Genomic DNA, 15,754 nt, shown 5'->3' with positions numbered 1-15,754 from the left:
CCCCAGAACCCGCCTATAAGCGGGCCTGGGAAGTGGAGCATTGCTCTTTCCAGCCTCCGAAGTCTAGGACGGCACACGAGCAAGAGGCTGGGAGAGACGTCGAGGGAGCCAGCTCACCACGTCTGCCGAGTTCCAGCCTCTCTGTCACTTGGCACTCATATGTGACCTCTTCTCATCCTCGAACATCTCGGCAACGCATCAACAACCACACAGCCCCAACATAAAGCGACTCTCGTGCATACAAATGTGAAAACACTCGCGCCCTCCTTAAAAGGAAACAGTAATAACTGGTCTTCCATCTGTCATCGCATCCATTTCTGGGTATTGCTCATCTTTGGTTCAGCCCCAGTTCCATCTCGTTATCCTATAATTTATGGACTAAAATATGAGCCACCACCAACATGCCTTCTATTAGGCTTTTTCAACCTTGACGCTGTGACATTTTGAGCCAGATGTTTCGTTGGGGGACTTTTCTGTGTGCTGTAGGATGTTTAGCAGCATCCCTGGTCTCCACCCACTAGATGCCAGTGGCACCTCCCCCCGTTGTGACAATCAAAAATGTCTCCAGATATTGTCAAATGTCTTCGGTTCATCAAAATCACCCCTAGTTGAGAATTACTGCCTTAAATGAAATAGAAAAGGAGGAGGGGGAGGGAAATTGGTTACATAACAGGGCAAGAGAAAAACATAAACTACCTATTGAAATGCTCACTTTTGCAATTGGTCTAAGGCTCTGGTTGATGTTATCTTTTCTTCACAAGCCTCCCCACATTCTGTTTGCCCTCAGCCTGCACCTTGGCCGATTGGGGTTCTTTCCTTGGTGGGCTGACTCAAATTTTTCAATCCTATAAGGTTTGAACCATTAGCGATTCTGCCATATCTTTTTGTTATGAATTCACAGACCTATTCTTCCCACCAAATCCCTGACTATCAGTCGTCGTCATCGTCATCATCATCATCACTATCATCATCACCATCATCATCATATCTAATCATAGCAAGTAAATTTACATAGTACTTACTATGTTCCAGGCACTAATCCAGGTACTTTACCTATATTAATTCAATTATCAGCACAACAACTCTAAGAGGTAGGTACCATTATTAATTCATTTTAAAGAAGAGGTAACGGTGCAGACAGTAATAAGTTGCAAATAGTCATCACACGCACAGTAAGTAGCAAAGCTAGGATCTGGGCTCAGGCAGGTGGCTCAAGTCCATGCATTTAACTGCTAAGGTTAATACTACTTTTCATAACAGCTAAGTTGTTCTCCACTGCCCTGGTGTCGAGCCACAGTTTAGACCATCTTTCCTTCGAAATGGAGTAGACTAAATGTGCCCCTCAGAAATCTGCCCACTTAGATTTCCCTTCCCACCGTCCACTGACACCGGTGCATGGGTTGTAATGATGCACCTGTCCACTCCCAGCTGGTGCCAGCATATCACATAGAACCTTCTGTGCACCAGGTCACAGGTATGGGTTGCAGAAGACTGTGAAGGGACAGTGAGAATATAAGTCTCCTGCTCACTAAACTCACTTCCGCTTTCAGGCTGTGCTTGATCTCAATCTCGTATACATACCACTTTCACTTGATGATGGAGAACAGAGCTGCATGCCCTACCCGTAGCTCAGTGGACAAGTCAAAATTCAGCATCTTAGCTTGTGGAGTCAACTTGATGTCATATCATCAGGTGTTTGATATCTCACCCAGAGTCAAGAAGCAAACCAGAAATTGTTTCTCAAAAGAACACGAATGGTTTTCTGAAGAGAATGGTACCACAAAGTATCACAAACTGGGTGTCTTAAACACATACGAAACATTATTTCTCACAATTCTGGAGGCTAGCAGTCTGAGACCGAGGTGTCAGCAGAATTGGTTCCTTTGAGGGCCTTTCTTCTTAGCTTATACATGGCTGTTTTCAACCTGTGTTGTCATATCATCTTCCCTCTGTCTCTATGTCTTAATCTCCTCTTCTTATAAGGACACCAGTCATATTAACCCATCTGAACGACCTCGTTTTAATCTACTTACCTTTTTAAAGACCCTGTCTCCAAATACAGTTACAATCTGAAGCACTAAGCACTAGGGGTTAAGACTTCAATATATAAATTTGAGGGAGAGGGGAAGGACACAATTCAGCCTGTAACATGGGCTAAAGTTAAAAATCTCAAGATCATATCAACTGATACAGAAAAAACATTTGACAAAATTTAACACCAATTCATGTTAAAAAAAAAAAAAACTTTCAGGAAAATAAGAAAAGAGGAAATTTTCCTAAACTGGGTAAAGAGCATCTACAAAAACCCTACAGCTAACGTCAAACTCAACGATGAAAGACTGAATGATTTTCTAAGATTGAGGACAAGGTATGAATGCCGGGTCTCACCGCTCCCATTCAACGTAGTACTGGAAGTTTAACCACTGCAATAAGGCAAGAAAAAGGAATAAGTGGTGTATGGATTGGAAAGGAAGAAATAAAACTGTCCCTCTTCGCAGATGATGTGATTATTCACATAGAAAATAGCAGGGAATCTACTAAAAAAACACAACCCCCAGAAGTAGTAAATGAGTTGAAAAAGTCTAGCTCCTTTCACCCAGCATTATTATTTTGCAATCCATCCATGCTGTTGTGTGTATCAATAGTTCTTCACTTTTTCATTGTGGGTTGCATTCCTTTGTGTGGGTATACCATAATTTATTTTATCCATCCACCTGTTGACGGACATTTATGTTTCCAATTTTGCTCTATTGCAAATAAATCTGCTATGAGTATTTATACACAAGTCTTTGTGTAGACATATGCTTTCATTTCTCTTGGATCTAAATCTAGAAGTAGAATGGCTGGATCATGTGGTAGGTAGATATTTAACTTTTTAAGAAACTTTCCATTTTTCCCAAGATGATAGAACCATTTTATATTCTTATTAACATTATATGAGAGTTCCAGTTGTTTCTATCATGGCCAATTCTCGATATAGTTAGTCTTTTTAATTTAGTCATTCTAATAGGTGTGAAAGTGGTACTCATTGTGGTTTTAATTCACATTTTCCTAATGACTAATAATGATGAATATATTTTATTTGCTGATTTATAATATGTATATCCTCTTTAGTGAGATGTCTGTTTAAATCATCTCCATTTTTAAAATGGGATTGTTTGACTTATTATTACTGAGTTATAAGAGCTCTCTATATATTCTAGATCCAAATTTGTTTGGATATATGTTTTGCAAATATTTTCTCCCAGTTCATGACTTGCCTTTTTATTTTCACTGTAGTGGACTGTATTTTGAAGAGCAAAAGCCTTAACTTTTGATGAAGTCCAATGTGTCATTTTATTTCTTCTATGGATATACTTTTGGTGTCACATCTCAGATCACAAATATTTCCCTATATTTTTAAAGAATTTTAGTAGTTTAAGCACTTACACTTAGGTTTGCTATTCCATACTCCACTAATTTGATTACGGCACAGCACTTCTGTAGTCTGGGTTACGATCTGTATCGGACGCATGCTCATAGTTTCAATTGGAAATGTAAGAATATTATTTTTGTGATTTTAAAATAGAAAACTTTCTTGATTTGATTTTTGTTCATTTATTTTTAATTACGCAAATGACACCAGAGAATTAACTGTACAAAAAGAGCAAAAGTACATAGAGTAGAAAGTGAAGGTCACTGTGGCAAACGCTTTTGTTCATTCATTTAAGAAATCCAGGTGAGCTCGCCACTTACATGTTATTTGCACAATTTGGGATTCATTAGTCTGCAAAAATACTGTATCGGTGTGCTGTTGACATAGGATGACATATAATGTTACCATCTTCCCATAGCTGCATTTCCTTATTTCCAAGACAACAAAATGAAAATCTTTGTGTCATGACCAAGACTTTCACGTGCAAATTTACATTTAAAATATATCTCAGAGGACGCAGGTTCTGGAGACAGAAGAAATCTCCGAGTTGTGAATCGTGTCTTATTCCCTGAGACTAAAATGAGAAGGTATCTCTGATGCTGCTGTCTCCCAGAGGGGTTAGAGGGAAAAGTTGTGTGGTTTTTAAATCTAACTTCAAACGGCTATCATCATGGTCCAGCTTTTTCTTCACTTTCCCTAATTAACTGAATACGGAAATCGTGAGAAAGACACATACGATGTCCTTAATGGAAGATCCAGGACAGAGCTTCATGAGATCGTCAACCATGACTGCATCTGGAGGGGACTGGGATGTTTCTCATTTGCTTCAGCTGGGAAATAATCATCTTGGCACAGTCTCCACCTGTAATCAGTTCCCGCTGATCATCCACTACTTTCTTACTGTAACTCTGGTGTCCTTCACAAACTCCTACTGTTTTAGCTCCATAAGCAAAATAGATGAGTGTCATTTCGACAGATTTTAAGTCATCAAACACTGAATCATTCTGCATTGAAAGAGCGGCACTCACCTTGAAAAATGTACCTTTATTTCTTCTACTGTCTTGAACCTAGAGCAATAAAACCAAGGAGCAGCTCTCTGGAGTAGGGGGGGCTCGGGTCCCCTGAGTGGGGTCTCCCTCTTTGGCTGCAGGATCCGACCAGGTCCTTACACATTCCCTGGACTTCCACTTCCGCTGCTTTATCAGTGCATCTTTCAAAAAATCCTGTCCCTGTCAGCAGAGTGCTGATGGGACACTGGCATGTTCCAGAAGGCAATGTTCCAGGGTGGCCCTTGTTCCAGGGTGGCCCTAGTTCCAGGGTGGCCCTTGCTGGCCTCCTGCAGACCCCTTTCTCTGGTGCTCAGCTCTTGGTCAGGCGGGTTTCCCACGCCAGGCTTCTCCAGGGCACAGCTTCTTCTAGCACCTGGCTCACATGGGTGGTTTTTCCAGTGACCAGCTCCTACTGAGGTCAGCTTCCGCAGCTTCCAGCTCCTGAGTCGGCGGTGGCAGCCGGCAGCACCCAGCAGCCAGCAGCTGTCCCTGGCACATCCTCTGGAAGCTTCGCAGTGTTGCCAGAAAGGCACTTCAGTGACTTCTCATTGCCCTCTCTGGAGGGGTCTGGCTCCCAGCCTGTGGGGGAGTAGAGGGTGCAGGGGTGGGAGGTCTTCCTTGGGTGCTGGGATGGATGCCATGCCCGGACCATCACTGCCAAGGTACAACCAGTCCAAAACTGATCTCATCTTTCTCCTCACACTGGCATATGTGCTGCCTGGGAGCACAGACTCGGAAGCGAGACAGCCTGGCCGCGAGTCCTGGTTCTGCCCCTTTTCACCCGTGGGACCAAAGACAAGTAACTTCTCTGTGCTTATCAGTAAGATGAAGACATTAACAGCACCTCCCTCATATGACTGTGATGATTAAGTGAGTGGATCCATATAAAGAGCTTAAAATGGTAACTGGCACATAGTAAGTGCTCAACAAATATGATTTTGAAGTCTCTAAAAGAAAAGCAAACAAATGACAGAGACAAGATGTCAAGCCTCTAATGCTCACCAGCCCCCTGGGACTGCTGATCTCTGGGCTCACAGGCTGTGCCTCTGGCACGCAGGTTCTTCTCTGCTTCTGGTACTTGGAGATTTCCCTTTCCTCCTTACAAGGCTGGCCTGGCGTTACATTTGCGGAGTCAGAGATTTTATTCCACATTTCTACAGGCTGAAAATACTCAGCACTAGCCTGATCTTCCATTCAGACTAGAAGCTCTGCCATCACATCTCCAGCCTCTCCCACTCACCACTGAAAGTGTCCGAACTAAACTGGAAGGCTTTTCAGGGGGATAGCTAAGCTACTGAAGCGAACAGGCCCCAGAAGCGTTTGACTCCCTCTCATGTAACAATTTAGAGTAACAGGTCCAGCTTGGTGGGGAGTTCTGCCCAACGCCATGATGTCAGCACTAGGCTGACATCAGAGCTGCCATATTCTGCACAATGCTTCCATGAACTCTGGTTGTGGCCATTCCAGCCTTCAGGATGGGGGAGGGCATGGAGGGCACACGTGGAAGTTTCGATGGGTCAGTTCAGGAAGTGGCATGTGTCACTTCTAGTCATTCTACTAGAGAGAACTAAGCGCAAAGCCAAACCCAGCTCCTAAGGAGGCTGGGAAGTGAAGTGTAGATGGTGTCATGTGCCCCACTACAAGTCTATTATCGCCAAAGAAGAGAAAGAATTTTGGTGGGTAGCAATCAGTCTCTGACACCGAAGGAACAAATACTGGGTCCGGTGCATATATACAATGGAATATTACTCAGCCATAAAAAAGAATGAAATCTTACCATTTGTGACAACATGGATGGACCGAGAGGGTATTATGCTACGTGAAATAAGTCAGGCAGAGAAAGACAAACACCATACGATTTCAATTATATGTGGAATCTAAAACAAAACAAAACAAACGAACAAAACAGGAATGGACTCATAGACATGGATAACAACCTGGTGATTGCCAGATGGAAAGGGGGTTGGGGGACTGGGTGAAAACGGTGAAGGGTCTAAGAAGTACAATTGGAAGTTACAAAACAGTCACGGGGATGTGGAGTAGAGCATAGGGAACATAGTCAATAATATTATAATAACTATGTATGGTGCCAGGTGGGTATTCATCAGTGGGATCGCTTCGTAAATTATATAAACGTCTAACCATTATGCTGCACACCTGAAAATAACATTAAATAATACTAAATGTCAACTCTAATTGAAAATTTAAAAATAAATACCGGGTCTTGGAACAAGAAGGTCTAATTTGATTTGAGGATCGGGTTGGAGAAGGTCAGTAGCCAGGACCTTCCTCAGAAAAAAATATTTTATGAGGACTCAGAGTTACTCAGACAGAGGATACAACCTTCATGCTGGCCTCGGGAAGAGAAAACCTGGAGCATCCTGGGAAGCGAAAGGGGCGGCGGGGCGGCCAGGCGAGGGGAGGAGCCAGCTGGAGCCTCCCGTGTCAGGGGCCCCTCAGCCAGAATCTCGTAGGCTGGGTACAGTCACAGCTCTAACTCTGAGCGCAGTGGGAAACCATCCAAAACCATAAGCAGAAAATGGATATACTTCGATTTTCATTTTTAAAAGGTCACTTCGGATCTTCGTGCCTGGGCCTGGGTTTCTAAATACCATTCTCCAATAAAAGCAACAGGGCTCTTTGGGGGAGTGGCTGATTCTGGGCTAGGGAAGGGAAAACACCAGAAAGCGAGGTAGTATTCAAAAGAGCGAAAGGATGGGGGCATGTCAAAGGGACACTGGAGCCAGTCTGGAAGAACTCCAGGGGCCAATCCTGGAACAATCTGAGCCATTAAGTAAATAACGTAATACTGGATTATAACTCAAAACATAATATATAATTGTATATATGTATACGTGTGTATATATACATACATGTGTATGAGTCCATAGTGATATATATAAATGGAAAGAAGAGACACGTTCTTCTTACAGAAGAAGTCCAATTATATATGCAGCTCCACCCTCTTCCCGGAAGTAGTACTTAGCCCCGCCCACCTACATCTGGTGAAATGACCTTAACCAAGTGACCAAAGTTAACATCATCAGTGATGTCACGTGATATCAGGTACTCCCTGATGCGTGACAGGAGCATTTCACCGCTGCGGTATTTTGCCCCTTAACACCAGTCATCTAGCCATAGTAAAAACAGAAAAACCCAATTTGGAGGACATTCTGTAAAATTCCTGACCAGTACTCAGAAGTGTCAAAGTCATTATTTTAATCTTACCCTGAGAAGTAAAACGGCTCACCAAAGGATATGCTTTAAAAATGTTATCTTTGCGAGAGAATCAGGTTAGCAGGTTCGTAGCCCTGCAGGCATGGCAGACTTTGAGATCTCAGCTGGCCAGTTTGCAGCCGTGGTCTGGGATAAGTCCTCCCTGGTGGAGGCTCTGCAAGAGCCGGTGGATGAGCTTCACGCGTTGACCGGCAGTGAGGGCCCAGTGTCTGCGGAAAACATCAATGAGCTGTTGCAGTCTGCCCACAAAACATCTAGCTTTGACATTACCTTGTCGAGTGTAATTCCTGGAAGCACCACGGTGCACAGTGCTGAGATTTTGGCCGAGATGGCCCGGATCCTTCGGCCTGGTGGATGTCTTTTTCTGCAAGAGCCAGTAGAGACAGCGGTAGTGAACAACAATAGCAAAGTGAAGACTGCATCTAAGCTGCGTTCAGCCCTGACTCTTGTGGAAGGAAAGAGCTACACCCGGAGTCCTTGAGCTCCGAGGAGATGCAGTCTGTCCAAGAACACCTGGGTTACCATAGTGACACCTTGCTCTCTGTGCGGATCACAGGCAAAAACAACAACAACAACAACAACAACAACTTTGAAGTGGGCTCTTCTAGTCAACTTAACCTTTCTATGGCCGAGAAATCTCCTTTGGTGAAGCCTGCTGTGGACCCTGCAGCTGCCAAGCTCTGGACCCTCTCAGCCAATGACATGGAGAATGAGAGCGTGGATCTCATTGACTCAGATGAGCTGCTGGATCCAGATGATTTGAAGAAGCCCGATCCAGCTTCCCTGCGGGCTCCTTTCATGTGGAGAAGGGAAAAAGAGGAAAGCCTGCAGGAACCGCACTGACGGCCTTGCCAAAGAACTGGACAAAGAGGAGTCAAGGGAACACGTGAGCTCCCAACCCAAGTCGGCCTGTGGAAACTGCCACCTGGGCGATGCTTTCCGCTGTGCCACCTGCCCCTACCTCAGGATGCCAGCCTTCAAACTTGGGGAGCAGGTGCTCCTGAGCAATAGCAATCTCAGTGATGCCCAGAAGGGGCCCAGCGTGGGGCACATCTGCTCCTTCGGCTGACTCCTGTCTCTCAGATCCCACTGCTGTGGTTCCTCCCATCTCTGGATTTGCTCACACCTGTTGGAAATCCATTCGTGGGGAGGGTGCTTAGTAGATAGAGTGAAGCTGGCTGTGGGGTGCAGTGGTGAGTAGAGCTACTGTGGATCAAAAGGCCAGGCATCACGGTTACCGTGAGCGGGGGCGTTTCTTCACCTAGTGTTAGGGAAACAGGGTGCGTCCCGAAGAGACCCCTTGTGGTGTCAACATGCTGACCGTAACACTCTCCGAGCCCAGACATCCTTGCCGCGTCCTCTTTCTACCCTACTGTGTGACAAGGCCCGGAGATGGGGACAGAGGCTTCAAGGAATGCATTGTCAAGAACGAGGACGTGGCATGTGTTTAGGGATAATTGGTTTCTTAGAAATGATCCTATTAATAGGGGGAATTTGGGTAGCACAAATTCTAGTAAGTGTAAACGCTATACAAATGGATTTCCTCAAAATTGGCTCAGAGGAAAACACAGTAAATTCCCCGCGTATGGAATCAGCTCTAGTCACCCTGACGTGTCCAGAATGCGTAAACCCTTTATTTGAACAATTATTAAGGGAAATTCCTTTTGATGCACCTCTTAAAGATATTATGAATAAATTATAACAAGCTGAATTACTAGAACCAGTTTATACTCCTGTTCCCACGCAGTTAGTAGAAAAATTAGTAAAAGATAAGAAATTTACTCATAAGCCTGTGCCTACTATAGAAGGGCCTCCTTTTGTGGCCTAGTGGATAAATAGAAAACTCTGGTATCCACCTAGGGGGGCTAATAGTATGAAAAGATTACCTGATCTTCCTTTGCCTTATACAGAAGCTTATAATAAAGATAGTATACATATAGTGAATAAAGATAGAATTCATGTGCCTTATAGTAGTTTAAGTTTCATAGAAAGGCTGGCTAGGTCAGGATCTCCTTGGTGCTTAAAAACAAAGGAACAGGAACTTAGCTTATGAAAGCAGCTTTGTAAAACTGATTTTTATAAATATTTTCCTCATTACTGCACCAAGGAAACTTTTAAACAGCTATGAGAAAGGTTCAGCTTGAACTTTAGATATAGCATAAATCAAATAGCATTTAAAAGATTTCTTCAGGCAGAAAGAAGAACAATGTCTGCCCACAAGCCAATGCTTGCTGTTATGAATACATCTATCTATCACCTTTACTTAAATCAAACTGTATCTTACGTAATAGATATAAGAATTAAAAGTTTAGATTGTTCCATCAGGTAGTTCTGTTCTAACGATTGAGAGAAAAATGTACTAGTTAATCATGAACATTAATAATAATATACTCTATAAGATTTTCCGCTTCGCCTAACCACAGAAATTTAACTCCCTGCTACCTTAACAACAAAGTATAATCAAATGCCAAAACAAAAAGTATAAAAGTTGTACTCAAATCACAATAAAACGGAACAGTGTCACCGCCTCTGAGCTGTGTAGTCGACTGTCTCCCGCGCCGACGCCTTGCCCACCTTCGGGGCCCCCTGGATCCTGTCGTGGCTGGACCGCGGCACATCCTTAAGATTAACACCCTGACAAAGAGGGCCTGCCCCTATCCGAAGCTCAGTAATTAATTGTGTCACTGCTTGTTTTCCGGAGTTGGTGGTTTTTCTCAACATGAAGTTCCTGGTGACATGGTCAAGTGTCTCATGACCTCAGGGCACCAGAGGAATCACTCGTTGGTTGCTGTGATCACAGCCAGAGTCCCTCTACCCCCTTCTACCCCCACCTACCCCTGTTTTCGTGTATTGCATCTGTGTTCCGTTGTCCTTTCTGTTAATCTACAGTTATTAAACTTGTGTACATCCACATATCAAAAAAATATATTATCTTTGGTATTATTGGGGAATTATTTGATTCGATCAAAGAAACAGTAAACATCGTAATTGCGATATCGCAAAATGATGTCATATATCGTTAGATATATTTGAAAAGTTTACCTGCTGGAAAAAAAAAGATCAAGCCCACCAAAAAGATGGGAATTATCATAGGATCATGGGATTTAAAAATAATCCTTCTTGTCAGGAATTTCTAGTTTCTATTTTTGTAGTAATTTGATATGATCGGGCCTATTCTCTATTTTGGATTCGTTTTTCAAGAACACGGCCATGATAACCAGATTTAAGGATCAGTTTGAACTTCCAGTACTGGTCTGAGTATTAAATCCATCTGAAGCAGATATGGAGCATTAGCCAGCATTGACAGGGAAAGTTAATTGAGTTTTAAAACTACATTTGAACCTCAAACATGACTTAATGAATCTCTTTCTTTGGAAAGGACTAAATAATGTATGATAGCATTTCTAACAACATATTTTGAAATTCTCATTGCATCGGTGGTAATACTGCAAAAGCAACAAAACCAGTTGTAGATATGTATCAGAAGAAATCTAAGGAAGACGCCGTTGAACGGACTTAGAACAAAATATAAATTAGTGGCAATAAATGCAGGGATCTCATTGCATTTAATTAATAAAGGTTGCTCTAAAAAAATCATGTTAATAAAGCTATAATTAAAAGTACTTATAACCCAATGATAAGAAAGCTACAACACGAAAATTACATTTTGTAATTATTTACTTATTCTGGCATTACCTGGATGTTAAAAAAAATCTTACTCAGATACTTTTCCCAGAAATATACCCAATCAACCCCACGGCCTCGTTTATTACTGTTTATTCTTTCCAACCCATCCATACTCCTTGTTGCCTACCAAAATACATTATGGTCTCCAAGTTCATAAGTACTAGGGATTCACTCTCTACCTTCACCTGAAGCCTGAAGTGAGATTTCAAAACAGGAGACATAACTCCTGACATATTTCAGTACTGTTCCAATCTCATATCATTACCTCAGGAATTATTTTGACAATAACTCATAAATAAAACTCAGGTCATTTACGAAAATATCATGGCTTCTCAGTTTGTCTACTTCGGCAGTCTGTAACTTATTTCAGCATGATACACAGATTTCAATGGAGATTATTTCAGTCTGCCCACAAAGAATCGAGCTTTGTCTTGTACACAAATAAGACTGGCCTGTTATTACTTACCCCAGCTGTAGCTTTTATTCTGGTTGTTCACCTGTATCCTTGTGCTTCCATTTCCCTGTTCTTGCGTTGAACTGATTTCTGATCCTTTTCTTTCTCTTAAATGTAAACATAGTCATTAGAAATGCGAGCATCAGACTCTTTATTTTCAAGTGGCTGCGCCCAAAGACTTAGATATTGAAATACATACTCTTTTCTTATAAATTATTTGATTTTCGTTTTCCTTTGCATTACACTTAGGATATTATTGTTTTTTTTTTTACATTGTGGGGATGGGTTATGTTATTTGTGAATCTCTTTTAGGATTATCAAAGTGATGTCGCAAAATATGTTATAAAAAGTGTCTGCGTCTGACAGAGCTCAGAACAAGTGTCTCAGAGCAGCAGTTCTTAACCAGGGGCAATTTTGCCTCCCAGGGGACTTTTGGCAATATGTGGAGACGCTGTGCATCACGGCTAGGGGAAGGTGCTCCTGGCCTAGTGGGTGTGGCCTACCCTGCTGCTACACATCCTGCAATGCGCGGGACAGCCGCACAACAAAGAATTATCTGGCAAAATATAGAAAGCCTGATCCATACTCTCCCAGACGCGGTCCCTCGCGGACTCAAACCTCACTATGCCGCGCGTGATCATCGTAAGGGAAACGGGAACGGGCGGACGGGAGAGTATACAGAACTCCACGTCCTATTTGCTCAACTATTCTGTAAAGCTAAACCTGTACTAAAACTAAAATCTATTATTTATTTTTAAAAACGATGTTGGTAATTTTCTGAGCCTAGACCCTAATCTCATTTTACACATGGACACAATGTACTATTTGTAAGGTTTGAACATACACCCCATTTTTTCAGCAACGCAGCTACTGTCTATATAGAGGGACAGCTGCACTCTGTTTTGTTTGGAACTTTGCCAAGACTTGGTAACCGTTTAGGAAAATCACATCACCGATGGCCAGCTAGTCTTTCAGTGGCCGCCGGTTCACTACTTGCCTGTATTGTGCATTCACTGGGGTTTTAAAGAGAAAGGCCAGCATCCAACTGCTTCACTGCGCCTGAGTGTTCAAACACTCAAACACACGCTATTTATTACTACTTTGTAAAATTTTATCCCATATCTCACAATTAGGATATTATATTGACATTAAATTTTTGTGTATAGGTAGGTTTTATTATCCATTAATTTCATCGCAGGATAGTAACAAAATATTTGTTATTAAACGGGTGACCGATTCTGATTGAATTGAGAACCTCTCCTTTAAAATGAAATCCGAGCTCCTTCCTCAGCCCTCAGGCCTGTCATAACCAGCCCAGCTGTCTGTCAGAGGCTCTGCCCTCTCCTTCCACCATGCCTGCCAAAGGGATCTATTTGTGTCCCAGAATGTGTCAGCATTCTCACAACCGGGGTCTTGGTACAGGCTGTTCTCTTCCTGAAATGCCCTCATCCTCTTCAGTCGGGGCCTCCAGGAATGTTCCCCAAACCTCAGCTCTTCCTTCCTTTAAAACTTGTGCCACAGCTATGCCCCACCTGCAGTCTCGTTTGGTTAATTTTTTTAAATGACTCATTTTTCATAAATACATTTATTTTGAGTTAAATGTATAAACAAATTTATTTTAAAATTTAAAAAATCATAAAAATGTGTGGTTTTATTTAACGAATTTATATTTTTAATTTACTTACATTTCTTTTGTATTCATTTTACTAAGTGGATTCTAATTTAATTATATTTAATTTTAATAAATTTATATGTTCATTTACTAAACTATACAAAATTTTATTTTTCAAAAAAAGCATGTGTCTTTATTATAAATATATGAATAGGAAACTAGTATGAATAGCCCTAAAAATAAAGCAACTATAAAAATAGAAGAAACATAAAAGATTTTAATCTCTATTTAGATGAAACCGTCAGCAGAAGCCCTGAGGCTGCCTCTTTGTAAGAGAGAGTAATTAACAGGTGTTAGAAACATGTTAGTATACTAAATTGAGACGTTCTGCCTTGATATATTCCGAAGGCTTGAGAGCAAATTAAAGAGAATAGCTTTCTCTTTCAGTGTAATTTAAAGCTGTCTCTGTTCTCTCTAAAATCTCTTGTATATCATTAAGATCCGTTTATTCACTGAGCATTTACCAAGCACCTGCTATGGCCCCAGGCCGTGAAACACTGACCCAGACAAGCAGTGTTTGCCTCACAGTTGGCTGGGGGAAGAAAACACAAGGAGTGGTGGCCATAAAATTTCATTACTTACGAAAATAATTTGTGACTTAGAGCCTCTCACTTCTCCAGCATCCGCTATATGCACGGTGATTGCAGAGAAAAGCAAACCCGCTCGTAAATTGTATGAGTTAGAGTAAATTAATTTCAAAATTACAATGGTCTAGAATTTTTACAAAGTGTTTCACAGAAGAAAAAAAATGGGAGGCGGGTTCATCTTCCCAAGTCAGCCGCCTCTAAGCCGCACTCGGCGGCCTGGGGGGCAGTGGGAAGTCGGGAGCACGAGGGGCGGCTGGGGTCGGAAGTGGGAGTGTGAAGAACCGGCCTTGGGTAGGTGGGGAGGGGTGATGAGACCTTTTGTCCCCGCCCCGGGGGCGGAGCCTAGGTCCCAGCCTGCGGAGCTCGGGACCCGCGCTCGGCTCCCTCCCGCGCTCACGCCTCTCGCCTTCCCTTTCGGGGAGACCTGACCACTCCCCCGCCAACCGCAGGCGAGACCTGGCCTCCCGCCCGGGTTCTCCGCCCGGCGCAGGTGCAGGTGCGGAACCCCACCTCTCTCCCACCCAGGCACATTCCGCTGGACGGCCATGGCTCGAGGAGACACGCCGCAGGACAGGCGAGTTGGGGACCGAGTGGGGCGCGGACGGGGATCCTGGCGGCCGCGGGCAGCGCAGACCTTGGGCAGCTTCCTTCGAGCGCTCCAAAGCTCGCAGCAGACCTGATGAAACTACAATTCCCATCAGCCACCTCCCTTGGCTGCCTGAGCCGGGATGATGGGGGCTGTAGTCCGCTCTCCGGAGGGGGCGCCCTGGGAGGCGGGAGGGGCGGCCGAGGAGCTGCGTCCTCGGGGTGACCTTCTTACTGATCCCCACAGCTACCACCTGGTCGGGATCAGCTTCTTTATCCTGGGGCTGGGCACTCTCCTGCCCTGGAACTTCTTCATCACGGCCATCCCGGTGAGACACGCGGCTGGAGTGGCGGCCCCAGGGCCACAACCACCGTCTGTCCCTCCAGCCGCCTTGGACCTGAGGGGGTACCAGAAGCTTTCCCTTCCCCGCCGCCTTTGACTCCTCATTATGCCTGGGTGTCAGCTGAAGCCAGGAGCCTCAGAGAGGGACGGTGCCTCTCATGGCTAGGAAGGCCAAGCTTTCAGGGATGCCCAGACCTTAGAGGGCCAAGGCCACCAGCCCAGGGGGTCCTGTGGAATCACCACTTCTGTTTGTCATTATTCTTGAGCTAGTCACTCCAAAAGTGGATTTCCCAAACCTTTGTTTTTCTTTGAAATAGCACGAATTACAATCATTCATCCAACAAATAGTCATTGTGCACCCACTGCGGGCCAGGCCCCATTCTTGGCACTGGGAACATAACAGAGGAAGTCTCCATCCTCATGGAGCTTATATTCTCTCAAGGGGAGGCAGAAATGTGGGGCTTGTATCCCCTTTGGGCCTGGGCTATTCATATATATTCAGTACGACAACTGTCCTCTTCAGTGCCTGGCTCAGTGCTGGGCCCTGGAGACCCACAGCAGAATCCACCCCTGGTCTTGAGAGCAAGATGGGTACCAAAGAGCGATTAATAATGTAACGTGACATGTGGCATCGAAGGCTTGGAGCAGAGTCCTGTGGGTCCTCAGGGGAGGGAGCAAATCCTTCCGCTTTGTAGAAGAGGTGATTTGTAACTCAGGGGAAGGGT

The 15,754-nt window shown here is 43.8% G+C and overlaps 1 protein-coding gene and 1 pseudogene across 2 annotated transcripts in view; both read left to right on the top strand.

The window, feature by feature from the left end:
* Positions 1 to 7,750: 7,750 nt before the first annotated feature.
* Positions 7,751 to 8,770, top strand: LOC105298005 (annotated as a pseudogene).
* A 5,679-nt stretch (positions 8,771 to 14,449) lies between these two features.
* The window catches only part of SLC29A2 (solute carrier family 29 member 2), a 9,602-nt gene continuing 8,297 nt past the window's right edge, over positions 14,450 to 15,754 (top strand). For both annotated transcript variants that reach the window (XM_011368913.2, XM_023535801.1), the window contains exons 1-2: positions 14,450 to 14,675; positions 14,934 to 15,015. In XM_011368913.2, the coding sequence (XP_011367215.1) occupies positions 14,647 to 14,675; positions 14,934 to 15,015 (111 nt within the window). In that variant the 5' untranslated portion in view covers positions 14,450 to 14,646. The remainder of the gene's footprint in view (positions 14,676 to 14,933; positions 15,016 to 15,754) is intronic.

The sequence above is a fragment of the Pteropus vampyrus genome, unplaced genomic scaffold, assembly GCF_000151845.1.
Source record: "Pteropus vampyrus isolate Shadow unplaced genomic scaffold, Pvam_2.0 Scaffold144, whole genome shotgun sequence".
Classification (NCBI taxonomy): Eukaryota; Metazoa; Chordata; class Mammalia; order Chiroptera; family Pteropodidae; genus Pteropus; species Pteropus vampyrus.
Note: the sequence above shows the minus strand (reverse complement) of the source record. Positions and strands in the feature narration are given on the sequence as shown.